At 49.4% G+C, this 25,858-nt stretch overlaps 2 protein-coding genes across 3 annotated transcripts in view; one reads left to right on the forward strand and one right to left on the reverse strand.

The window, feature by feature from the left end:
* Window positions 1–1,052, forward strand: part of CDH23 (cadherin related 23) — a 355,887-nt gene extending 354,835 nt beyond the window's left edge. For both annotated transcript variants that reach the window (XM_070432922.1, XM_070432923.1), the window contains one exon: window positions 50–1,052. In XM_070432922.1, the coding sequence (XP_070289023.1) occupies window positions 50–370 (321 nt within the window). In that variant the 3' untranslated portion in view covers window positions 371–1,052. The remainder of the gene's footprint in view (window positions 1–49) is intronic.
* Window positions 1,053–1,247: 195 nt separating this feature from the next.
* Window positions 1,248–25,858, reverse strand: part of PSAP (prosaposin) — a 32,967-nt gene continuing 8,356 nt past the window's right edge. The window contains exons 2-14 of the mRNA XM_070432924.1: window positions 17,706–17,839; window positions 15,347–15,421; window positions 14,615–14,740; window positions 13,502–13,702; window positions 12,963–13,106; window positions 11,467–11,523; window positions 6,998–7,123; window positions 4,879–4,974; window positions 4,355–4,541; window positions 4,112–4,269; window positions 3,707–3,787; window positions 3,313–3,420; window positions 1,248–2,344 (exon numbers count right to left, since the gene is read on the reverse strand). Of these exons, the coding sequence (XP_070289025.1) occupies window positions 2,309–2,344; window positions 3,313–3,420; window positions 3,707–3,787; window positions 4,112–4,269; window positions 4,355–4,541; window positions 4,879–4,974; window positions 6,998–7,123; window positions 11,467–11,523; window positions 12,963–13,106; window positions 13,502–13,702; window positions 14,615–14,740; window positions 15,347–15,421; window positions 17,706–17,839 (1,529 nt within the window). The 3' untranslated portion in view covers window positions 1,248–2,308. The remainder of the gene's footprint in view (window positions 2,345–3,312; window positions 3,421–3,706; window positions 3,788–4,111; window positions 4,270–4,354; window positions 4,542–4,878; window positions 4,975–6,997; window positions 7,124–11,466; window positions 11,524–12,962; window positions 13,107–13,501; window positions 13,703–14,614; window positions 14,741–15,346; window positions 15,422–17,705; window positions 17,840–25,858) is intronic.

Raw genomic sequence — 25,858 nt, forward strand, 5'->3', positions numbered from 1 at the left:
ATCCCCTGGGCACAGCCCTGAGCATGTGGGGGCTCCTGGACTCTTGCAGTTGATCCAGACGGAGCTGGAGGAGCCAGGGGAGCGCAGCCCGGGCCAGGGCAGCCTGCGCTTCTGCAAGCCGCCTCCGGAGCTCAAGGGGCCCGATGGGATCCACATGGTGCATGGCAGCACGGGCACACTCCTGGCCACTGACCTCAACAGCCTGCCCGAGGACGACCAGAAGGGTCTGGGCCGCTCACTGGAGACGCTGACGGCAGCCGAGGCCAGTGCCTTCGAGCGCAACGCCCGCACGGAGTCCGCCAAATCCACACCCCTGCACAAGCTTCGAGATGTGATCATGGAGAGCCCCCTGGAGATCACGGAGCTATGACTAGATGGGGGAGCCTCACTGGTGTGAGCAGCGCCAGGACCGTGGGGTGCGGACCCCTCCAGGCCGACCCTGGCTCACGACCATGGCTTGGTCAAGTGGTGGCAGCCTGCTCTCTGCAGCTCAGATTCCACTGCTGCCAGGCACTCATTCAGCATCTGATCTCTACCTTCATAAAATCTGTTATTTTTTTAAGAAAACCAAACAAGAATGTTAAGTGTCTAAGGACAAGGTAAGGAGCATCCCTGGGGGACAGGAGTAAGGACCAACGCAGCCCGGGCTGAACTGAAAGAGGCCAAGCAGACCCCCTTCCCCTCTCCACCCCTCCCAGCCCCAGCCTGGCCTTGACTCAGATTTCCGTTGAAGTCTCACTGCGTTTCTGCCATGTCCGACTGGACACCCAGATGGGGCAGAGTGACCCCTGCCTCCCCACCTGGACAAGGTTATTATCCACGAACCACGTTCTCTCCATGTCACTGGCTTCCCAAATGTACCGGCTCAAAAGGAGAAATGACTGATGTTCCCTTGGTTTTGAATGTAGAGTGTTCGTGTGTATTCCTTTTTAAATTAAGTTATTCCCTCAATATGTTCCCCTTGGTTTGTTTCACTGGTATTCACTGAACGTTTCTGGAATGGTCTGAATTTTAAAAAGAAAAGCAACTCACAGGAACTGGCACTCGCTCTGGTGAACGACAGCGTGGCTGGCCGGGGAGGTGGGGGAGGGGGGTGAAGGTATCTCAGGGCAGACAGGTGGGACTTGACCCACTGTGCTTCCTTTCTCTGACCAAGAGGTGCCACGGGACTGCTGAGCACTTACGGGTCCACGGCCGAGAGCTAATCAGAAACCCAACTTCCGGCTGAGGTATCACAGAATATCAGATATGATTGACAGACTTTATTGTTAAATCACAGAAACTTTAGTGCAAAACAAAAAAATCATTAAGTCCGTTTAATGGCAACTGCAGGTCTTACTGTCCCCTGACAACCAGAAGTGCAGAAGAGTCAGCCACGGGGGAGGAGGCAGGGCAGCAGCCAAGGTCCTGAACAGCACGCCCAACAGGCCCGCTTCCTGGAAGCCAGAGGCTTAGGTGCTTGTCACCCACTTATTTCAAGGTCAAAAGCAATATCCATACAACGGGTCAAAGGGGCTGTGATGCCCAGAGGCACAGAGCAGGCATGAGGTGGTCACCACGGTCCACGTGTTCACTCACAAAAGCCAGGGGCAGAGGACCCCCACACTGAGCTACGCAGGTTGCATTCAAGCAGATTTTCCCCTCCCACCCAAACCCACAGGACCAAGCAAGACATCACCAGGAAAGACACGGGAAAGCTGGAGCAAAGGCTGACCCAGGGTCAGCAAACCCAAACCTCACCCAGGTGTCCTGAGCAGCCGCTTCCAAAACCTCTATCTCAGTGCAAACCACACCGAGTACAAAGCCTAATCACTTTGAGCCTCTAATCTTTTATATGAAGCAGCCTTCATTTCACTTTTTTTGTCTAGCAACCCAGGAGCCGGGGAGGTGTCCTCCTCAGTGTAGACAGAGGCTCCAGAAGCCAGCCCACCAGCGCCCAAGCCCCGGTGAGGGCTCAGCAAAGCCCCGGCCGAGAGGACAGACAGCCTTCTGTGAAGAAGCTCTGGCTGCTGCCAGCAGCGAGCCCCCTTCCTCCTCCAGGTAACCACATGCAAGGGCAGGCTCAATGGCCTCCAGGGTGCAGGGCGTCACTATCCATGTGGCGGAATGAAAAGGACACGGAAGCACTATGTCAGCAGCAGGCTAGGCAACTCCTGCGTTGACAGCAATGTTACAGTAAGGGAGATAAGAAACAGCGTGAGGGAAAGGGGGGCCTATTTCTATAATAAAGTCGAAAGATCTGTGTTCCTTCCCCCAGACACACAAGTAGGAACAGATGCTGTGGTTTCTCCAAGATGGAACAGTCTTTCTAGTTCCACACGTGACGTTTGCAATGCTCGACGGCCTGACAGGAGAGAGGACACTGGGTTAATCAGATGACAACTCCACTCCTGGCCCATTCATGCATCAGACATCCCCCCAAAATGGAGCCTGTTCATCTTGTCCTAGGTCAGGTGGATGGCACCAGACACGGAGGGCCCAGGACCCCTGCATCCAGCCACACACCTAGGCCCCAGCATCAGCTGACAGGCTGCACTGGAGGCCCCCAAGGCAGGACTCCTCCCCTGAGTCAGAGATTCACACCAGCTCAGGCCTTGAGAAATGGGCCCAGGACAGCAGCGGAAACCTGTTCCGCCACGATGGGCCTCACCACCCCTCCTTGCAGTGGCCCCAAATGATGCAACCTCCCCCAACTGGAGGAACTCTCATGAGGAAGAAAAAGTTGCACAAAAGAACATTAAGTAACAGAGGCTGGTCAAAACGTCCCCACCCAGGAAAACAGCGAGCGTAGGTCACCCAACTGGTGGCTACCCAGCCAGGATGGTGCCACAGCACCCTGCAGCTGTCAGGCAGGTGCCAACTCTCAGGGCCTTTCTAAACAGCTCTGCTCGGCCTTAGGTGAAGATTCAGGCCAGGCTCCAACCAGGGCAAAAGTGACCCCCAGAGGGACATGAGGACTTATGCAAGGGTTGGGGCAATGAACCCAATAGGCCTTGTGCAATCCCTGGGGCGGGGGAGGGGGGGGGGGGGACGGACGGACACCTGACCCTTTCATGGGAACTGGAGGCGAAAGCAAGAGGACAAAACAAAATCAGTATTAAAGAACAGCCACCCCTTCACTCTGAGACAAGAACACAGCCAGCCCTGCCTTGACTGGGAAGCCGGGAGTAAGCCTAATTGCCTCCCTTGGCCTCAGGTTCCTCACTAACATAAAGACAGGGTAGAGAATGGCCCGAGGCCGTTAAAGCAGGATTCTCAGGGAAGCTGCCGCCGGGCAAGGCAGGCCTGTGGAGCAGGTGCTGAGCTACTCACGTTGCATAAGGCCGCTGTCTCCGTGCTCTGGCACCAGTAGCTCGGGCCCCACACACACTTCTCCGTTCCCAAGAGAGGCTTAGGGGCTTTGGGGCAGGCTCCAACTTTCTATATGATGAAAAGGGAGCACAGAAGGGGAAGAATTAGATCTAACAAATCCTTTACAGACCTGAAACCATCAGCTTCTAGAAGCAGCGAGAACCAAAGCTCCGATGGGCACTTTCAAAAAACATCAGGGTTCCCAAGTGGTGGGCCTAGAGCCTGGTTCTCTACTTGGCTTTCTCATGCCCCATCCCAGAGCCTCTGGCCCATGGCCCACACGCTCCGAGGAACCCTTCCAGGGTCCACACAACACCCCAGGTTGCGTGCCCACGAACCCGCGCTCAGAGCTCACCGAGCACACGTAGGACGGCTCCATCACCTCCACCAGGATTTCTATCAGCATGGGCTCGTACTCGGTCACAAACTGATCACACTGAGAAGCAAGCAGGGACACGGGTCCAGGTCAAGGTGTGCCCAGAAGAGTGGGAGCTGGACATGCTCTTCCCCAAGATTTCCAGCCCAGTGGCCCCAGGGCCTCCTCCCCAGAGCCCCACCCACACTCGGCCTCATTTGCTTGTGTTATTTTCCCCCAGTGGCTCCCTTTGAGCCAACAGATTGCCTCTGAGGAAAGGTCACTGGGCTCCGTGCATCCAGGCAGAAATGGCTTCAAAACTTCAGTCAAGGGCACAGTCAGGGAACAGCCCAGCCTCTGCATGGCCCAGGCAGGTCGGACTTGGGCAGAGCAGCCAGGGCATACCTGGTTCTTGTATGGGTCAGGCAGGAAGCTGCAGCCTTTCTCAAGAGCAGCCAGGATCTCCTCCTTTGTGCTGTTTTTCTCCAGGTTGTTGTCCAAATAGCCAACCAGCTTTTTGCACACCTCGCAGAAGGCACCATCATTCTGCTGAGTCACGTGTGCTATGCGAGAGAGCACAGGCTCAGGGCCGGCAGGGCCCCCCCAAACCCCTAAGGGGACAGCCAGCCTCACTCCCACTGGGCTCACCGGTCAGTGCAGGCAGCCTCTGCTTGGTGCAGAGCTGGAGCATGCTGCACACCAGCTCAGGGCTCGCCTCCTGCAGGAGGATCGACAGGATGGAGCGGCCGTAAGTGTCCACCACCTCTTGGCACTCTTCAGACAAGGACTTGGGCAGTTTTGAGCACACTTTATCGAAAGCATGAATTATTTCTTCCTGAAACACAAGAGGATCACGTGGGAAGATGGGAGGCTGGGTAGGGGTGTGAGAGATTCTGAAAATACTAACATGACTAGGAAACCAGTCAACAGCAAGATGCCGTTTCCTCCTGCAAAAGACAAGAGCTACAAGCAGGGCAAAGGGGCCTCCTCCAGCCGCAGCCCAGAGGGATCCACGGGTGGGAAGTGGTGACAGATTCCCAGGCTGGTGCCCAGACCAGCAAGAACCAAGCCCACCTATTCTGCTGGGTTCTCCCACTGGGCCATCCCAGCTCCAGGAACCCAGGAGAGCGCCTCCCGCTGCCAGGAGGGCAGCATTTCGGAAACCCACGTACCTCAGTCTTGTTGCTGTCGATCATCTTGACCACCTCCTTCACCACGTATTCACACATCTCGCAGAAAACATCATCCTTCGCCTGCACCAGGCCCTTCTGTGGAGGGTCAGAGAACATGTGAATGCTGAGACCCTCACCTCAGCCCTTGGTCCTGGAGCATGTTCCTCTGAAGGAGAAGGGACTCAGAGGCAAGGATAGGTTAACATCGCAAAGGCCCACTTCCTACTAAATCCAAGGAAGTGCTTCCTCCCAGGGTCTCAGTTCCAGTCCCTCTTATTTCTGTGAGGCAGGAGTCCCATTCCTTTCGCCAAATCCTTCACCACCACCTCCTCCCGCCACTCCCCTACCCCCAACCAGGAATTTACACTTCAGTTAAAATGTTCAGGAATCCATACTTCAGTGAAAGCACTGAACCATCCACCCACCCCAAAGAGCTGTCCATGTGATGCTGTGTTTGGTTACAATTATTTCATCAGTCAGCGTTCATCCTGGGGAGTGGGCGGGGGCGCAAGAACACTATTTAGAAGCCAGTTTTAAACCCATTTCAGGTCTGCTCTTGAGTTTCAAGTCTCATTAACACCTGAAACTGCTTTACAAGAGCCTGCCTTGAATGAAGCAACACTGCTGACTAGGACTTTCTGTGACAACAGAAACATTCCCCATCCCTGCTGTCAAATACAGCGGTCACCAGCCACTCTCTACTGAGCACCGGAATTTTCTTTTTAAATCCTTACCCCAACAATAAAGATTTTTTAAAAATCCTTATCCAGGAACATGCTTAGAGGGAGGGGGGGTGGGAGGGGGGAAACATTGATCCACTGTCTCCCACACATGCCCCAACTGGGGATCGAACTTGCAACCAGGGTATGTGCCCTGACCGGGAATCAGACCTGCAACCCTTTGGTACACGGACAACACTTAACCAACGGAGCTTCACCAGGCAAAGCCTGAATTTTTTTTAATTTTAATTTTGTTTAAGTCATGTGACTAGATTACAGGCCATTAATTCTGTCATCCAGGTGGGCAAAGGCCTATGAGCATCTCCACGGGGGACAAGGGGTAGGCAGCAGTGTTTCCCTGACTCTACCTGACACCTTAACCCAGCGGTTCTCAACCTGTGGGTCGCGACCCCTTTGGCGGTCGAACGACCCTTTCACAGGGGTCGCCTAAGACCATCCTGCACATCAGATATTTACATTACGATTCATAACAGTAGCAACATTACAGTTATGAAGTAGCAACGGAAATAATTTTATGGTTGGGTCACAACATGAGGAACTGTATTTAAAGGGCCACAAGGTTGAGAACCACTGCCTTAACCCTTCCTGTGGACCACATGCTGCACCTGCTAAGGGAGGACAGGAGAGGGAGGCAACACAGTCAAAGGAGAGTGACGTGGGAAGCTCTGGAACAAGAAGTGCGTGCGTGTGCCACGTGGTAAGGTACCTGGCTGGGCCCCCAAGCGACAGACCTTCCCCACAGGCCTCGTGCGTCTATCCAAAAAAATTTTTGCCCTAAGTGGCAGCCCTGACCAACTTTAAAATCATTTTTCGTGAGAATTTTCAGCTGAAAATATTCAAGAACACCCGAATTGTAATATATTTATTTTTATAATATTCATGCAAATTGATTTTTTTTAATTAAATTCAAAATACCGTGGTATGTGGGGATGGGTTCCGTTTGGACGCGTGGCAGTTAACTGGTTAAGAACTAGACTGCAGGCCCCATGCACACAAGGACAGTTTTGTTCATCACTGTAGGTGGGCTGATGTAGGCCTCCATCCCTCAAACACTCCCTGACCCATAAGAAGTGCTGAATATAAACTGATTATGGAAAAAAGGAGGCTCGTCACCAAGTGAAACAAAGCAGATGCCCGTGTGTGCAGAGAGCACCCAGAGAGGCTTTGGGGGCTGGGAACAGCAAGTCTGTACTATGGCTACCATGGAGGGAGGCCACAGAGAGCACATCCGAAGAGGTCAGGTTGGAGCCAGGCACTGAAAAATGATCTGAATGACGTGCTAAAATGTAGACTCAATCCCATGAGCGCTGGGGTTGATAACCAAGGCAATAAATGCACTCAACACGGCGTTGGCCGGTACAAAACAATGACACAGGTACCTTAATGGGCTCCACCAGTTCCAGGGCAGGGATGACGTCCTCCGAGACCACTTTGGCAGGGAGCAGAGGCTGCATGGGCACCTCCTGCTCACAGAACCCGACCATTGCACAAATGTCCTTGGGTTGCTAGAGAGAGCACAGAAAAGGCAGTCAGACACAGGCCTGCACCCACCGCCCGAGTCCCACGCTCTATGCTCAAAGGTCAGGGTGCCAAAGGAGCACCCTGGTCCCAATGTCAAGGGCTGATACTGTAAAAATTCCATATTGAATCCAAAGGAGCTCGTGCAAATGCAGATGGACCCGTTTCCCATAGGGGAGGGGGCACACAAAGCTCTGGGGGGTCAGACAGACCGCCGTCCCTGCTGCACCAGGGAAGCAAGACTCCCACCCCTGAGGTTAACGGTGGTCAGTCATTCCCAAGGACACTGGTCTGCTCTAGAGCCTGCTATTCCCTCGAGCTCAGTGGGAAGCTCCACGTACTTTCTGGAGGAGGAACTATAATGCTCATAAACTAACAGAAAGCCAAATGTTTTAGAAATAAAACCACACCAGGTCATTCAATGCAGGACCACTTACAATGACGCATTAAGGGGAAATGTTAGCTTTTCAGAAAACCACATCCTATGTTCACAATTACACAAACACAGTTCAACGAAAACCCAGTCCCCCAAATTAATGAATCCTTCAAGTCACCAGATTGATCCCTTTTCCCAACCAGACACCAAGTCACAGAGAATTAGACAGTTTGGACATCTTGACCATTTCACTGTACGATGGCCAAGAGCAAGCAAAGTATACACAGTCTGTATACTTTGTAAACCAAATGCCACCAGTGACTAGCTCTGGGCCTGGTGGCATTTGCCTCCCACCACCAAACCAGCGGACCAGGTTTGCTGAAAGTGAGACCTGGGAAGTGAAGAGAGCTAGATCATGGCTAGGGTTCATCTAGTTTAAATACCAAGAAGGCTCCAGAATAAATTAAGGGTGGGGGAGTTTAAAAGTATATTTGAAGTATCCTGTCTGTGGCACACTTTAAGAATGGGGGAAAAGCCCGGCCGGCGTGGCTCATTGGTGAGTGTCAACCTATGAACCAGGAGGTCACGGTTCAATTCCCAGTCAGGGCACATGCCCAGATTTCGGGCTCCATCCCCAGTGCGGGGCGTGCAGGAGGCAGCCAATCAGTGATTCTTTCTCTTTCTCTCTCTCTCTCTCTCCCCCTCTCCCTTCCTCTCTGAAATCAGTAATATATTTTAATAAACAGGAGGAAAAAACAATGTGGCCAAAGATAAAGCAAACTTTTTAGAAAAAAAAGACAAAAAGCCCAGTTGGTGTCGTGCAGTGGTTGAGCGTTGACCTATGAACCAGGAGGTCACAGTTCGATTCCTGGTCAGGGCACATGTCTGGTTTGCAGGCACAATCTCCAGTGCGGGGCATGCAGGAGGCAGCTGATCAATGATTCCCATCATTGATTTGTCTGTCTCTCTCTCCCTCTCCCTTCTCTGAAATCAATAAAAATATGTATTTTTTTAAAAGAAGAGAAAAAAATCAAAGATTCGGGTGGGCTGCTTTGTCTCAGATTAGCTTTGTTCCACGAGGCAGCCTATGTGAAAATTCAGATATTTCAGCCAAATATCCCACTAGACTTCAAAAAACCTTTGAAAAATTTCAGTTCCAGTGCTCAAAAGGAGGCAATGCTCAGTACAGCCCCCAAAAGGCACCTGGCTCCGCTAAGTCTGGTCTGACAGCTCAGCGCCCCCACTTCATGCCACGCGGCATAGCTCACAGGCCGTCTGCTGTGGCTCTTGGATCTGCAGGACCTCATCACCCAGACGGGCAGAAGCCGCAACCAAGAGACTGTCTCCATGCTCTGGATCCAGCAGACAGGGGAACAGTCTGCTCACTATTTGCAACTGATGTGTTCATGCGGGAGCAGCATTTTCGGGGCATGGAACACAGGAGTAGGACATGCTATGCTCTCAAGCCATGACAGAAACAAGGCCCCACCAAAGTCCGGCCTACAGTGCAGGAAGCTGCAGCATCTTGGGGACCACCCACCATCACACCGGTGGCCTGGCATCTGGCCCACTGGGCACTGACTTGGCGCAGGGTGCGTGGCTCTGCTGGCTTCATTTCCTGGCCCCCTGAAGGGGAGATGGAACCCCCGCCACCTCAAGTGCTGAGCTCCAGGGAAGAGATGCAGAAGCTCCCTGCCAGCCTATACACCCAGAGAGGGACCCTGCCTTCCAGTCTTCCTTGGATCTGCCAGAGGGGATCATGCATACAAAAAAGATGAGCAAAAGAGCTACAAGCAGCAGCCGACCACTACTCCAAGCAAATCCCCATCACATACCTGATCCTGCTGTTGAATAAAAAAACAGGAAATCGGAGATAAAATAAGAGAAAGGAAAGGACACAACAGTTAAGAAAAATTAAAACAATGATCAGGCAGTTCATGAGGTTTAGGATATCACCAGAAGTTTAGGGGAATCATCCTTCAGTCACAAGTCAGCCACCTACCTTGTTCCTACTACTGAGTGCACACTGGGCCCTCCCAACTACTCTGGCCCTCCTTACTGGACGGATCACACCTCCAGCTGTGTGTGCACCGTCCCCATGTCCCCGACACAACAAATCATGTTCATAACACCGGGCAGCAGGTCCCCAGAAAATGCCACATTATGAAGAGCTCTCATCCCCAGAAGCCTAACCCTACCACACCTGCAGGGCCCTCCCCTCAGGTTGGTGATGAGCAGCAAAATGAAACAAGACACAGGGCCGCCCGAATTAGGGGAGTGTGTTATAAAATACACCTGGAGGGGTTAGGGACTCGAGCCACACTCTCCACGGCCCAGGTCTCCCAGCAACCTACCCAAAGGCCAGACTGGGAGGCTGGTCTGACACTCTATCAACAGCCTGGCACTCTGGGTGAGCAGTATCCGTTTTAATGACCTAAACTTGGAAAAGCAGGGCTTTGGCTGCTCATCATGCCTTTTATCCCCAGGGCAAACCTGCAAACAACCCAAACCCCCAGCCACGGGGGACTGGGTATATAAATTACCTTTAGTTGCACAGTGAAATATTATGCAGCCACTTAAAAATCATTTGTACAAAATATTTAATGACCAATATAATTTTAGATTAAAAATGCAAACTACAAAATTTGTGGAATATAAAATATGACCCCACTGATGTTTTCTTAAACCTCAAATGATTTTCAATTTGGGAAGTATTATCCATATTTTCAAAGAATGTATATGCAGTATAATCTTTACAATGAGAAACAGTTTTTAGTTAGCTCTGAGGAAGCACTAATCAAATCAAGTCACACCGAAGGCTTACATTTTTCTACTCTCGCTGCTGTCTTTGTAAGCTGCAGTAGAACAAGGTGTGGTATGAGTAATAATCCCAAATAACCTCTATTGTGACTGGATGGAGACTGAGTGGTTAGGAACAGGATCAGAGAGTAAATCTTTTCGGTTTTGCGAGCATTAGGGTATCAACTACTCAACTCTGCTGTTGTAGCGCAAAATGGGCATTGCTATGTTCCAATAAAACTACCAAACAGCCCCTGGTTAGAGAATAAACCCAAGAACTACAGGCCAGCCCTAATCGGTTTGGCTCAATGCACAGAGCATTGGCCTGCGGACTCAAGGGTCCCAGGTTCGATTCCGGTCATGGGCATGTGCCTTGGTTGCGGGCACATACCCAGTGGGGAGTGTGCAGGAGGCAGCTGATCGATGTTTCTCTCTCATCAATGTTTCTGACTCTAGCCCTCTCCCTGCCTCTCTGTAAAAAATCAAAAATAAATAAATAAATAAATAAATAAAAAGAACTACAGGCCAATTTCAACTAATCAGAAGCAAGCATGACAGAAAGGAAAAAGTACAACCCACCCCTCCATCCCTCCAGGTTAGGTCTCAGGAGGCCAGAGCAAGTTCCCAAAGGAATGATGCTTCAGACCACCCTGCTCTGTGCCAGTTTTCTGCATGAAGCTGGCTAGCTGATGATAATTCTGATCTCTAATCATGAAGGGATGCCCCTACCACCTGGATACATCAGAGGCAAGTGTGAGAGCTAACACTGCTGCAGAGTGTGGGACCAGCTCTAAGAGGCAGCAACACAGCGGTTCTCAGGCCTGGCCTAGCTACAGAGCAGACCATGCCCAGGAGGCCAAGGGTGAAAGCCAAATGCTAGAAATCTGATGGGCAGCTCACATAGGCACAGCACATGAACATTCACAAGGTGAGGAAGGCCCCAGGGCAGTGGTGAGGGTGGTCAAGCCAGGAAGGTAAAAGGGAGATAGTGAGCTGCAGGTGGAGAGTCAGCTAGTCACCAAGGGCTCATTTTAGCCCAACTTAGTACTCAGAAGTAAACAAAGGAAACTACACTATACACTTTTCAAAATCCCTGGAAATCACAAAGTTTGAGGTAAAGAAAAATGCTAAGGAGGAACGTCCGCTGCCACCTACCATGTGCATCATCATCTGGATAACAATGTCAGAGTACTGGTCGACATAGTTCTTGCACTGGGGACAAAGAAACACACTGTTAGTGAAATTACCGCGACAACACACCAAAAATCAGCATTTCCAACCCCAAAGTAGAGTCTTGTAAATGTCTGTCTGCCCTGGGAAAGTTTTAAGATGAAAGTGGCAACGTGTTTCTTCTCTACCTAACAGGACAAGGTGTGCAAAAGGTACTTTGAAAAAGGCCCTTGGAGAGAAGGTCCTCCAGTCTCCTTTTTGCCCCAAACTTGCCCCAAAATCACAGAGTAGCAACTTCTGAGTGCTGGGAACCAGAGATTATTTTTCAAATCCTTCCACACGTTCTTGGACAGAATTATAAAGTTGAAATCCAGCAGAATCAAGTTACGATGATTTTCAACTTGCCTATTTTTATACACATCTAGGCCTCAGAGAATAGCTCTCGGAGACTAGGTTCTAACTGGAGAGCCTCCACAGGGAGAAAAGCGAGTGAATGATAAGACAGCCCTCCCTACTGAGAAACCCATATGCAAAGATACTGCAATGAGGCTACGACTCCCAGGCTTACAAGAGAGCAAGTCATCAGAGAGGAGCCTCACCTCCAGAGCCAGCCACGGCCATCCAGAAAGGCTGCCCTGGACCCAGACCCACGTTGTCATGACAACCAGCCCCTGCATCCGGTCCAGCAGAGGCTTTTTGCTTGCCAGGTACTAACCTGGCATTTTGGTTTTACACACCAATCGCTTGAGTGTGGTTAATGTGAACAGGGTCTAAGAAATAAAGCCCCCTAAGGGGCTAATGAGTTTCTGAGCTCACAGGGCTCACATTCACAGGTAAGGAAGGCACCCGGTGAACCTCCTACAAGCCAGCCGGGGGGCTTCCCATGGACGGCAACCTGCTGGCTGCGGGGAGCACACTTAGGGTTATTCCACGCACAGCCAGGCTGTCAGAAACAGGCTGTAAGGGGTTCCAGTGTTTTCTTACATACGCGATTCTGGGAGAAAAAGAAATCTTCACCAAAGTAGTCTCCTTCCCCTAGACCAGTGGTTCTCAAGCTTCTGGCCCTTTAGATACAGTTCCTCATGTTGTGACCCAACCATAAAATTATTTTCGTTGCTACTTCATAACTGTAATGTTGTTACTGTTATGAATCGTAATGTAAATATCTGATATGCAGGATGGTCTTAGACGACCCCTGTGAAAGGGTCGTTCGACCGCCAAAGGGGTTGCGACCACAGGTTGAGAACCGCTGCCCTAGACTGTCCCACGAATTTTGTTACATATACAAAGGCAATTACCCAACACAGTATGTAAGTGCCTACCACCTGTTCCAGCTGCTTTCTAGATAAAGGAAACGGGACTTGTCTGAACATCTTGTCCTCAGAGCTCCTAGGATGGAACTTCACATGGTGCCCCAGGAAGTGAAGTTCTCGCGGTCCGCCCACTCCCGTCCCCAGAGCCCACAAAGAGACAAGACTCACCATGTCGGCCATGCCAGGCCCCAAGAGGTCACACTTCTCCCGGGTATGTTCCACCAAGGCCTGCACAAAGGTGGAGTTGGTCCTTACGGAATTCTGGATGTCGGTCACCATCTGGACGCAGTCCTGGCAAACATCCCCACCAGCCTACAGAGACGGGGAGGGGAGGCCGTCAACACTGTGGGCTCCTATAGTCACTAAGGGGATTCAAATTCCTAGGAAAAGTGCCTCCCGCGCTCGCTCCCTCAGCACTGGATGTGACTCCCTGAGCAGTGAATAATGTGTTTTCACAGGCTCTAAAATTGTTGACAGTTTTAAAATCAAATGGGCACTGATTTTAGTAAAACTTAATCAGGAAGGGGGGAAATGTTTGCATATTTAAAAACCCCATTTTTTTAATTTAGCTTAATGTAAACATCCAGGTTCTTCAGCAACTGCATGGGACAACCATTTCCAGGCTGACTGCTGCCAGGCCCCCTAGTTCAAGCAGCAAACACACTCCAATCCAACCCGAAGGGAGCCCCGAGGGAGCGCTGCCTTACCTTCGGCTGGGGCTCTCTGCGGGGGCCGCCCTGAGGGTAGAGAAGGAGGGGGATGTTGGCCATGAAGGGCGCCACCATCTCCGCCATGTCCAGTTCTGGGATCTTATTGGACTCGAGCTGCTTCTGGCGATTGAGCTCCGCCAGGTGCTTCTGAAGAGACTCGCAGAGACTGAGCGCGGAGCACACCTCCTCGGGTTGGCTCTGGTGGGGAAAGAAGTCCGGCTGGAAACCCTCTCCCCAGAGGAAAAGGAAACAGTCCCCCTTCCTTCTCTTAGCTGGCCTCACGCATGCACACCCAGGTCACAGGCATCTCAGACTCAACCTCTAACCCCTCCACCTCCACCTCTATTTCAGCAATGGCCTAAGCACCTTTCTCCCTGCAGTTCAAGCCAGAAACCTGGAAGACATCCCCTCCAAAAACAAGTCTAGTCCATTCATCCTCTAAATAATATGCATCTGTCCATCTGTACTGCCCCCAGCACATCTGACGCCTGATGTTCTGCCAGCTTCCCCTCTTTCAGCTCCAATGGGTGGAGCTGAAAAAGGTACCTATAATCATGGCACCCCCCTCCTGAAACCCAGGGACTTCCTGCTGCACATGGTCCCACCGTGGGACAGTGGCCTCTCAGTTTTTTAAAGCCCCTCCTCTTTGTTAGGGTCTTTCCAAATTCCTTGCTCATTGCTGAAAACCCAACCTCTGGCACATGGTTCACACACAGCAGGTACTTATTGAATGAACACTGAGCTTCCTTGTAGCTGAACCCACAAGTAAATTCCCTGACTTACTCCTTAGGATAAAAATCACACAAATGAAATGAATTGCTTGCTCAAAAGATCCCACAGGAGTTATCAAATCAGCACCTACAAATGTATGCCAGTTTAGCCCCTTCAGTAATCCTGTAAGTCCCCATTTCTGTACCCGACCAAACCCTGAAAGTTACAGGCAGAGTGTTCTGCCGTGCCAGAGGCATTCTGGATGTTAGAACTGTAGTCAAGAGGCTGAGAAAGCCCACAGGTATGAATGGACTTGCCCTTTTAATACCTCTCTCCTGGTCTGGCACTTCCCTGGACCCCAGCACTGCCTTGAAGGAAGACCTATTCCCCAGCACGTACCATCTGTCCTTTAATCATGTCCAGGATGACTGGGAGGTAGGTGTCCACCATCTCCTTGCATGAGGCCGACATGTCCGGCTTAGGAAGCCAGTCGCAGGTCTTCTCCAAGTACACGAGGATCTCTTGCTGGAGGACACAGGCAAGGGGCAGGTCAGCATGCACTTTTCTACAAACGGGCCGAGAGCAAGAGGCCCTCACAGCTCCCAGAAGAGTGAGGGCTGAAAGCAGCCACCCTCAGGGAACGGGACCTGGGAGCCGGCTGAGTGGGAGCCGTGGCTCATCACGTCAATGGGGCAAGAGCAGATCCTCGGACGGCAGTCTCATAGGCACAGGGAGCAGAGACAGCCAGAGGGACCCGAAGGTTAACAGCATGTGCCACAGAATCCCAATGGACTTGGCGCTGAGCACCTGGGGTCGGGGAGCAAGCTGGGGCCCACGGCCTGTCCTTGTGCAGCCTGTGGCTAAGGATGGTTTTTACATTTTTCAAAAATGGGGGGAGGGGAGGGCGCCACGAGCGGAAGAACTAGGACAGAAGCAGTATATGGCCCACAGGACTCAATTATATCCTATCTGGACCCAGACCATTCCTTGTTTCCTCGTTAGACACACACCCCCCCACCCTACCCCCCATCTCCTCCCAAGTCACAGCTTTTAAGCGACTAATCATGTGGCCACAACTCAGTCACACACTGAGGGTCCCACCACTCAGTCACACACAGGTGTGGCGTTTACCTCAGTGGCATTCTCTTTCAACATGTTGTCAGCTGCGGTGATGACATCTTTGCACACGTCACAGGGAAGGGATTTCTAAGAGGAAAGAACACGAGGGAGAAATCTGTATTTGTAGGACGTAACTCGCACCACACACAGCTGAAAACCCCAGGGACGTGACCATGGCCACATCTGACACAGGCACAGCCTGGTTCCCAACCTAAATAGGAAGCACTCGGACGCCAGGGAGGAAGGATTAGGTGTGGCTGACCAGAACACTGCTTCTACCAGGCAGACACCCTTTTCTCGCACCCTCTACCCCTTAGCACCTTACTCAGTACGCACAGTACAAGCCAAATTTCCTCTTACTACTCACAACAGCTCTGTGAGGAAACAGGCGCAGAAAGGTGAAAATCAGAGCAGCAGGAACCAGAGAAAATCAGGAAGGCAAAGCGACATCACGGGCCAGTACCAGCACCACAGAGTTACAGGGGCGGGCAGCAAAGCAAGCCCCAGCCAGACACTGCGCGTCTGCGCACCCCCCCTGGCGCTGCTACCTGCACTCCGTCTGCCTTCGTCTTCCTGGTCAGTGCTGCGTTTGCGTGGAAGCTGTCCCCACTCCAGAGCTTAGGGACAGGACAAGTCTTCTGACAAGCCTAGGCACCCAGGGCTCGCATGGCCCAGGACTCTGGGAAATCTGGCTGGTTCTCAAAGTTCTTGGGGAGCTCCCTATTTGATATCAACTACACTGAGTGGCCAGATTATTATGACCACCCCATCAGTACTTCATTGGGCCACCTTTTGCCTTTAATACTGTGGTGATTCTTCTTGGCATTGACTCCTCGAGATGTGGAAAGGTGATGCGCGGAATCTGACACCATGCCTGATGAATAGCACTGTCCAGTTCTGTGAGATTTGATGGTTGTGGAACCAGCTGCCTGATGGCTCTTTTAACTTCGTCCCACAAACGCTCAATTGGATTGAGATCTGGTGATTTTGGGGGCCACCAAAGCAAGGTAAAGTCTCCCTCATGTTCTTGAAACCACTCTTGCACAATATGAGCACCGTGGCATGGCGCATTGTCTTGTTGGAAGAAGCCATATCCATTGGGATACGCCATCAACATGATAGGATGAACTTGATCAGCAACGATACTTAGGTATGTTGTGCTATTCAGACGTTTATAATGATCTGGCCCTCTAGCAACTTCAGCGCGAAATTATAGCTAATTTGCCTACAAACGTCAGGTGGTCATAATAATCTGGCCACTCAGTGTATTTTCGACCCAGGAAGAAGGAACTGACACGTCTGGGTGAGATTGGGGAATACCTGTGAACTTAGCTGCCTTCAGAGAAACCAACTGGAACCTTTGGACCTAGCCAGGCTAATCATGTGCATGGGGCCAGGCATCGTTCACGACGCTGTCCATCAAAAGAGAAGGATCTAAAGTCCTCGCCTAACACAATTAAACTTGGAAAGTGGAAGCAGTATTAAAAACAAGATCAGAAGCAAATTAGAGACCAAATCTGAAAGTAACTGGCCACGAGGGCAGTTTTCCAGTGAATTCAGAAAATATTTCGTCAAGAGCGGTGTTAAATATTTTTCTCTGAGTTCTACGGGCCACTGACGAGTTTTAGAACTTGAACTCCACTCAGTCAAACCTGGCCTGCACCACAAGGTACATGCCAGAGAGAGCCAAGAGCACCTGCTGCTGGTGCAGCCAGCAAAGCTCAGTGCCTCCCGGGAAGGTTCGGGTCACGTGAAGAACACACATGAGGTTTGTCATCTGAGAGTATTCCCCCATGTGTGCTAAGAGCCCACATGAGTATGCTATATTTAACATCGTTTGGATGACAAAAGGAGGTTTGATTATAGCTGGAAATAAAGTCTTAAATATCTACTAAAGTTCTAGGGTCTGAACCAGTGACCCAAACAGAAAGCTATGACAGGCAGAGAAAGAAAACATCAAAAAGGTCTGAAAAGCTTATGAGCATCTCGATTCTGAGTGAGTGACCAAGAACGAAAGCCATCCTCGTGTGCCCAGTTCTGGAAATGGGGGCTGTGAACCTGCTGGTCCCTATCTGGGTGGAGAGGTGGGTCCTGCACAGAAGCCTGGAGGGCAGCAAGGAACACAGAGCGTGGGCATGGGAGGACCTCGTCCACCTCCATCACCAAGAGACTGGGTGACCTGGGGGGAAGGAAACCTGAACCTCTCCAGCCTCCATTCCCTCTGTGACAATGGTACACGCACCTACAGGTCCTGCCTCCCTCGCAGGGTCACCGTGAGGGGCACACAAAATGAGGCAAGAGAAAGTGCTTTGCAAATGGCAGTGGTTACAGACGCCACAAAGGGATGCAGCACATCATTAAGGGCGCTCACCACTGTCGGCTTGTTCCAGACGGTCTGCAGGCAGTGCTTCACGGCCCCGCAGTCGGCTGCCGTCTTCACGTTCTGGCACCACACTGCTGAGCCTCTGGTGCATTCTTTCAGGCCCAGGACAGGGCTGGCTGCAGCTGAAAGGAAAACCATTAAAAAATAAGTAAATAAATAAATAAAAGGAAAACCACGGTGAGGAGGTGGCTCGTTGCCCACACAGGTCCACCGCACTGGCTAACCCAGGGTTAAGGGTTAGCTAGTCCTGGCATTTAGCTGGACGCCAGCTTGGCCACTCGCCCAGCTACACGAAACGCCAACCAGAGGCACCACACCCAGACAAGGAGTTGTGCTGTCATATAAGTCACAGGCTGGAAGGGACTAATGTATCTGGTTCATTTTTTTTCCTCTCAAACTATTTTTAAGCCATAACTAGGGAGTATCAGACCTTTTAGTCTTTAGAACCTTAAATAAACATTTCATGATGCAATAAAAGAAATCACGAGACTGACATGTAAATATAGATTTTTAACTTCTGTAAAATGAAAATTAGCCAACGTGTGTTTGTTTTTAATCTATAGGGAAAAACACCAAGATTCAGATCCTTATTGCACAGAAAAATGATTCTTAATGTTCTAATAGAAAAAGCTCTTTACAAACCTAACTGCATGAGTTTTTGCTTTTGCACATAAACAAGTTTACTGGCAAAAAAGCCAGACCACATATCAAAGTGAACTTGTCCACTCAGAGCCAGGTGCACGGCGTTTCCTCTACTGCGATAATGAGAAAAGGACTTGGGCAGGAATCACATGCACAGAAATGGGATTAGGAAAAAAAAAGTTCAACATCACTAGAGAAATGCAGATTAAAGGTGCCATATTTTTGCATTCTTATAACACTGATAGCAATGTAACGGATTTTGTTTGTTTTTATTTATTGATTTGAGAGAGAGAGACAGAGAAGAAGGAGAGAGAGGAGGAGGGAGGAAGGGAAAGAGAAACACTGATTTGTTGTCCCACTTATTTATGCATTCACTGGCTGTGCCCTGACTGGGATCGAACCTGAAACCTTGGTGTATTAGGACAAAGCTTTAACCAACTGAACTACCTGGTCAGGGCCTGGTATTTCTTACTATACTAATGTATTTCAAGAAACAAAAAAATATCCCTCTTTGAAGGTGTGGGAGGGTGGGTGAGAGGTTATCAACGAAGGACCTGCTGTGCATATATGCATAACCCATGGACACAGACAATGGGGCGGCGAGGGCCTGGGGCTGGAGGGGATCAATGGGGGAATAAAGGGAACATATGTAATACTTTCAACAATGAAGAATTATTTTTTTAAGTTGTCCCAGGGAAGAACAACAAAAAAGTCCCTCTTCAAAAAGTAATCCACTTCTGCTGGGTAGAGGGGGACAAAGGATGGAAAAATGGGGGACATCTGTGATACTGTCAATGAAAACTAATTTTTTTTAAAGTAACCCACTTCTAGCCCTAGCTGGTTTGGCTCAGCGGATAGAGCTTAGGCTGCGGACTGAAGGGTCCCGGGTTCGATTCTGGTCAAGGGCATATGCCGAGGTGCTGGCTCGATCCCCAGTGTGGGGCATGCAGGAGACAGCCGATCAATGATTCTCTCTTATCACTGATGTTTCTCTCTCTCCTCTGCCTCTCTGAAATCAATAAAAATATATTTTAAAAAATAAATAAAAGTAATCCACGTCTAGATATACATTTCAAAGAAATTGAGCAATTCAATAGGTACAATATATGCATAAATATAATTATCTAGTTTAATTTACAATACTAAAAAACAGAGATGCAACTTAAACAAAAATAGAAAAACTAATGACATTCTTATTAAAATATTAAACAGCTGTTAAATATTAAGATCATGTATAATAGCCGAAGCCGGTTTGGCTCAGTGGATAGAGCGTCGGCCTGCAGAATGAAGGGTCCCAGGTTCGATTCCGGTCAGGGGCATGTGCCTTGGTTGCGGGCACATCCCCAGTAGGAGATGTGCGGGAGGCAGCTGATCGATGTCTCTCTCTCATCGATGTTTCTGACTCTCTATCTCTCTCCCTTCCTCTCTGTAAAAAATCAATAAAATATATTTTTTAAAAAAAAGATCATGTATAATAGAAAAATTCAAGAATATGTTATATGAATTATACAAAAATCAGAAAAGAATAACAAAGCAGGGTGGTTAGCTGAATTATTAAACTCCCAATGTTATGTTATGTATGTATAATTTTCCAAAAAATATTTTACAAACTACCTTAAGAGTTCCTATTGTTAAGAGGTCTATGGTATCCTTGATTGTGAAACTGAAAATGGGAAAACCTCACTAGGAAACAACAGTTTACATCAGGTACATGGAGAGGGACCACTGTACAGGGGCAAACTCCAGCAGACAGCACAGAGGTTTCCTACTGACAGAGAAGACAACCACAGCCACCTAAAAAATAGATTGACTGCCTCAGGAGTCACGAACACATTGCACGCCGAGAGGGCACGGGGATTCTAGACACCCAGGTGTGCGCACACAGTACACCACACAGGTAGGTCAGCAGGTGCTCCCTTCAGGGGAGGGAGGGGAGGGACTGAAATGCTACTATTACTAGCTGTTCAACCAGAGCTGGTTCCACAAACCACTCACACACAGACTGTCACGGGTCCCGCATAAAGCTCAAGCCAAGTTATCTGCATTCACCCTTTCAGAGACCAGCAAATGCATTATTCATGTGCTGCCCCGGTTACAGCCTTCTCTGCTCCTTGGGAGGCAAAATCGCCACCACAACCAATTCACACACTCAACTAGCCACATTCCAAAGGCTGGTGGTTTGAAATTTGGTTTCCATGGAAAACATGTGCCAGATTCAAACAGTACTAAGCTCCCAGAAGTCCAGGAAAGCTGAGTGAGCCAGTGATGCAGTGGTGGACAGCAGATGTGACTTCCAAAGACGACCCAATGCACAGACACACACAGAGATAACTGCGTGTCCTCAGGATCGGTAATGCGAGGCTGAAACACAAGCCTGGTGACACCAGTGAGCTACCTCAGGTGCTCATTTTGGGAGCTGATCTGAGAGGGAAGCAAATAGCGTTATCAGAATATGGGGGGATGCATCCCCAGGAAATTTATTTTAATATATTTTTATAGAAAGGGAGAGGGAGAAATAGAAATATCAATGATGAGAGAGAATCACTGATCAGCTGCCTCCTGCCTCCTGCCCCCACTGGGGATCGAGCCTACAACCCAGGCATGTGCCCTGACTGGGAATCGAACTGTGATCTACTGATTCATAGGGTGACGCTCAACCACTGACCCACACTGGCTGGGTCCCAGAAAATGTATTTATACACAAAATCCTCACCAATTCAGGGGGCTCTCAGGCACCACAACCCCAGCTGTGCACTGGAAGCTCTGGAGACAAGCATGGTTGTTCTCCACAGAAGTGGGAAAGCAACTGGGATGAAGTGGATTACCAACTGCACTCACTAGGCCAAGTTCAGACCTTCCGGGCGGGACACCAAATTAAACAGATGTGCGCTCTTTGACCCCGCAGTGGGAAGGACATACCCTAAAGCAAAACAGAAAAGCAGGGGGCCACATGCACAAAGCAGCAACGACACTACCTGCCTAGGGGAGCTAGAAGTGGCTTCTTTGAAATAAGTTTGAACTGGCACCTAAAAGATGGAGACATCAAAGACTGGCTAAGTGGAGAGGGCACAGGGGAAACTGCTGAGCATTCCCAGGCAGAGCAGTTCTCCTTGTCAAAGGGGAAGAATTCTCCTATGCCTTTTCAAGAGTGGGGCAAAGGGAAGTGGCAGGGGCCAGGCTGCAAAGACAGACGTCGGGCACATGGGAAAGACATCATCTGGCACACTCATCGCCGAGTGATATAACCTCAGTGTGTGTCTTCGCAGGCGGGCATGATGGGGCATGATCGGGCAGAAGACTGAAAAGAGATTGGAGATTCCGATGAGGGGGCTCCTGACTACAATGAGGGGTCATTCCAAAATGTCCAAGCCAGAATGGTGGCCGCAAGGGCTGACAGGCTAACAAAAAAATTCCAAAATACGAGAGCCGGGAAAATGAAACTCACAGGTTTCAACTGAAACGTGAAGTCTCTCAGGCCAGTGGTTTTCAATTGGTGTGCCACAAGTTTTAAAACATGCAATGCCTGACCATTCAGCCAGGGGCACTGACCTCTTTTCCCTTAAATTGTCCAATTAAAAAGTGACAACAGCCAACACAACAACAGCCTTCCATGTGAATGCCCTGTCCTGAACCATAAATGTAAATAGACTTGCATCTTATTTGTCATGTCACACAATAAGGATGGATCTGATTGGTTAATTCTTGGTACCAGAAATCCTTATGTACAACCACGAGTTCCTAATTTTTCTAAACGTCACTTTGAAGCAAAAAAGGGCAGCTAATTACTATTATTCTTTTTTTTGTAAATCAATCAAAATTAAACCTTTTTTTGTTAGATTGGCAAAAGTATATTTTTTGGTGTGCCACGGAATTTTAGTAATTAGCTTGTGTGTGCCATGAGATGAAAAAGGTTGAAAACTGCTATCTTAGGCTTAGCAAGGACCAACAAACAAGACCGAGGTGGTCAGAAGCTGCGCTGCCTTAGCCAACGTGCGTGGAGGGCAGGGCAGAGGCCACGGGAAGGGCAGAACACAGCTGTGTACTTTGCTTCCCGTGAAATGGCGACAAGTACAGCGGTCGGGAACGTGAAGGCACATGACACCACTTCTGAGCTCCTTGGAAGACTGGAAGTGTTTAGCTGGGAGAATGTTCTGGAGGTACACAGTCACTTTCAAAGGTGTAGACACCTACTTACCACATGAGAACAGATCTATTTTGTGTGGTCTCAGACCCCAGACCTCAGAGCAATGAGCAATGAGTAGAGGTTAGGGAAGCAGACCACAGTGTAAGGTAAGGAACACACTTAACATCATCAGGAACATAAAAAGGGAATGGCTTCCCCCATTAAGTGATAAGCTCTCCAACAGCAGAAGCAACCAAGCAAAACAAAATGCCCAACCCATGAGGAGTTAATTCTGTGTAAGAGGGATCCTGAGTGGCGAGCGAGGCCAGAAGACCTCACAGGGGCTACAAGTCTTAATTCTTAAATAGTGAGGCAAAGGACATTTCCCGGATGAATACATACCAAATATATAAAAACTACCTAAACCACGTTCTGTGGAGTAATTTCTCAAAACGCTGCCAGCAGAGGTTTCATCTCTATTCTCCCCCTCCCACATTCTGCCCCCAGATACCAACTTCCTTCTCTGGGGTAAGATGCTGAACTCTAAGAAAGTTCTTAGAACGTCTGCCTGACCCCTGGGGGCTTCTGATTAAATGTGTCCTGTTACGACATGCACACTACTCAGTGAATCAAGCACTCTGCTTCTCAGTTGAAAGGCTTGGCATCCGGGCCCTCAGTGGCAAAACTCTGACAGGCTGAGATGAGAGAACATAACATTTCAGAGATCTGAAACCCTACAGCAAGTTTCGGGCTATTAAGACAGGCTTTTAAAAGACTTCACTTGTATTTCCCTGGGGAAGGGGTGGGTGCTCGGTTCCCTTTTTACTCTCCAGGCCTAGAAGAAAATAAACCATTCATTCCACAGGCAGGTCACTTATCCAACACAGATTACAATGGAATTTTCCTGTATTGAGGCGGCTGCCACAGCGGGCTAGCCACGTAGCCCGGGAGGAGGGCGAGTTCAGCAGGGCCGAGTGTTTTAGGAGCTCCTATGATGACTTCTTGTGAAAAGGAACTAAGCCTGGAGTCTAGAGTGAGACTCGTAGGGCGATTTACCCGCCTTCTTAATTAAATGTGGCACCAAGTCCTGCCCAAATGGCCCTAAGCAATTCACTGCCCTTCTGAGCTTGTTTTTCTTCTGTGAAATGAAGATAAAGCCACTGGTGTCAGTGAACTGTGAGAATCAAGATAAAATTACGCACTTTCAAGCACCAGAATACTACCCCTCCCCACTATTATGCCCTTACCATCATCTCTCTGGTATTTTAAAATGCCATGATCATTATAATCATCACTATCATCATCTGTGGTAGCCCATTACCTTGCCCAGAACAGGTGCTCCACAGTCAGCTGAATCAGGGCTGCTCTACTTGTTTACACTTAATCAGGAATTAAGTGGCAGCTCAAGAACCTGGAGCGCTGCACTGTATCCCAGCAACCTCCGAAGTGGTTGGCACTAAATTCAAGACCCGGGAGTCACAGCCACACTGTAATGAGCCCGAGAGTCGATACTGTGTACCTAAGTGCTTCACAAGAAGTCCTGCATGAGCAAGAATGAGAGGTGCCAGCAAGCACCCACAGTAGGCCATGAAATTGGAGCTACAGGCTGATTTTCCTCTGATCCCAATAAAGTTGCCGTAGTTCACATTATTTTTGGAACCCACCTTAGAAGCCTCTCCTTTACTAGAAAGGTGAGGAGGCAACATGGCAACAAGATTGCTGCCTGAGTGTGGGGGGCAGGCAGACCTGAGTGAACCCCCTGCTCTGCTGGCCTCTAAAGCCAAGACCGGGACAACTTACTTGCACCACAATTACCTGCAAACTGTGGAAACTAGGAGTGCCCTTTCTCGGGAATTCTGTGAAGATTAATGAGAAAGCACGAGACTGCCAGTCGCTACGAAGCTGAAGGACTTGTACATAATTGCTGCGGTGAGCTTGAGGGGAAGGACGACCAAGGAGAGGCATTCACATTCTCATTTTTATTCTGTGGCATCATTCAATTTCGAGTCAGAAAAATAGTTAAACTTTGCCATCTGTTTCAGGGGAACAGTTATTGCCCAAACTTGTGGCAGAGACAAGGTGCTCCCTGTATCTATTCTTCAGTCCTGTCAGCTACACACACAGCTGCCACGATTACAAACTACACTTCCCAGTCTCCTTCACAGCATGCTCGGCCATGAAACCACGTGCTGCTGATGGGATGTTAGCAGAGGCTACCACACCTTTAAAGACAAGTGTGATGGCTGGACCCTTAGCAAGCATGATGGACCATGAAGAGGGGCGAGACCTCAAGGATGCAGGGCATGGAACTAGAAGAGGCTCCAAGTTCTTCTGAGCGCAGAACCACCAGCCTCGCGCTGAACTGCCAGCTCCTAAACCCTATGACACATAGGAGCAGTTCTATCGTATTTAAGCCACTACTATTCTAGGTCTCTGTTGTCTGCAGGCAAACCTATGCCTAACTAAATACCAGCTTGATCATCTACCTCATTCACCAGAAGAGTCTCCAAATGATGCCTTTACTAAGACTTGCCTCCAATGAGGCTATTTAAAAGTCTGTGTATATAATGTAATTACTAAAGATTTTGAAAAGCGACCTCACAATGAAGAAGACCTTTCCTAGAAGGTATATCTTATGCTCTATTTCCTAAGTCAGTCAGTCTTATTTTAGCCATACAACATGTTTTTCCTTTTACATATTTTAGGTAACACATACTAGATGCTGTTCAAGTCCAGCTACCAATGAAATAACAGAAAATGCATGCAGCCTCCCAGCACCAAGGAGCTGAGCAAATATTCCAAAGGCAGTGGATCTGCCCTCTGAGTAATGTATCACCATGGCAACAGGCACGTTGCTAGGAAACCAAGAGAGGCTAACCCCAGGAGGGATAGCAGCTACCTCAGGTCCCCTGCAGTCAGACATTTCAGATTCCCTAGGAGCAAGAGATAAAGCAACATCGGCTACCTGATCAGAGCTGGTGTCACAAGTACCTTCTACAGCAAAGAAGGTTTTGGAAAACATTCTGCAGAGGAGAACAGAAACACTGCCCATTTAATCATTCAGAATAGCACACCTGCAGAGGCAGCCGCCTTGAACTGGAGAAAGTAAGGTCCAAATAGTCCTCTTATCACAAGAGAAATCCATGGCAATAAAGCTCTCGCTCAACTAGGCTGCCGTCCCATCACCTCTGGCCCAGATAAGCTATTATTTCTGTTATTGAAGACAAAGGTTCTTTCTTCCCTGCTTCTCCTCACCCACTACCGCCTTGCTTTTTTTAATTTTCCCCACAAGCCAGATCATTTTAAGACAAGAAATCTACGTAGGGAAGGATACAGAGTCCTCAGGCAAATTACCATGTGCAATAACTGAGACACT

This window comes from Myotis yumanensis, unplaced genomic scaffold, assembly GCF_028538775.1.
Source record: "Myotis yumanensis isolate MYYU_CA2020_CCGP unplaced genomic scaffold, mMyoYum1.0.hap1 SCAF_13, whole genome shotgun sequence".
NCBI classification, from domain to species: Eukaryota; Metazoa; Chordata; class Mammalia; order Chiroptera; family Vespertilionidae; genus Myotis; species Myotis yumanensis.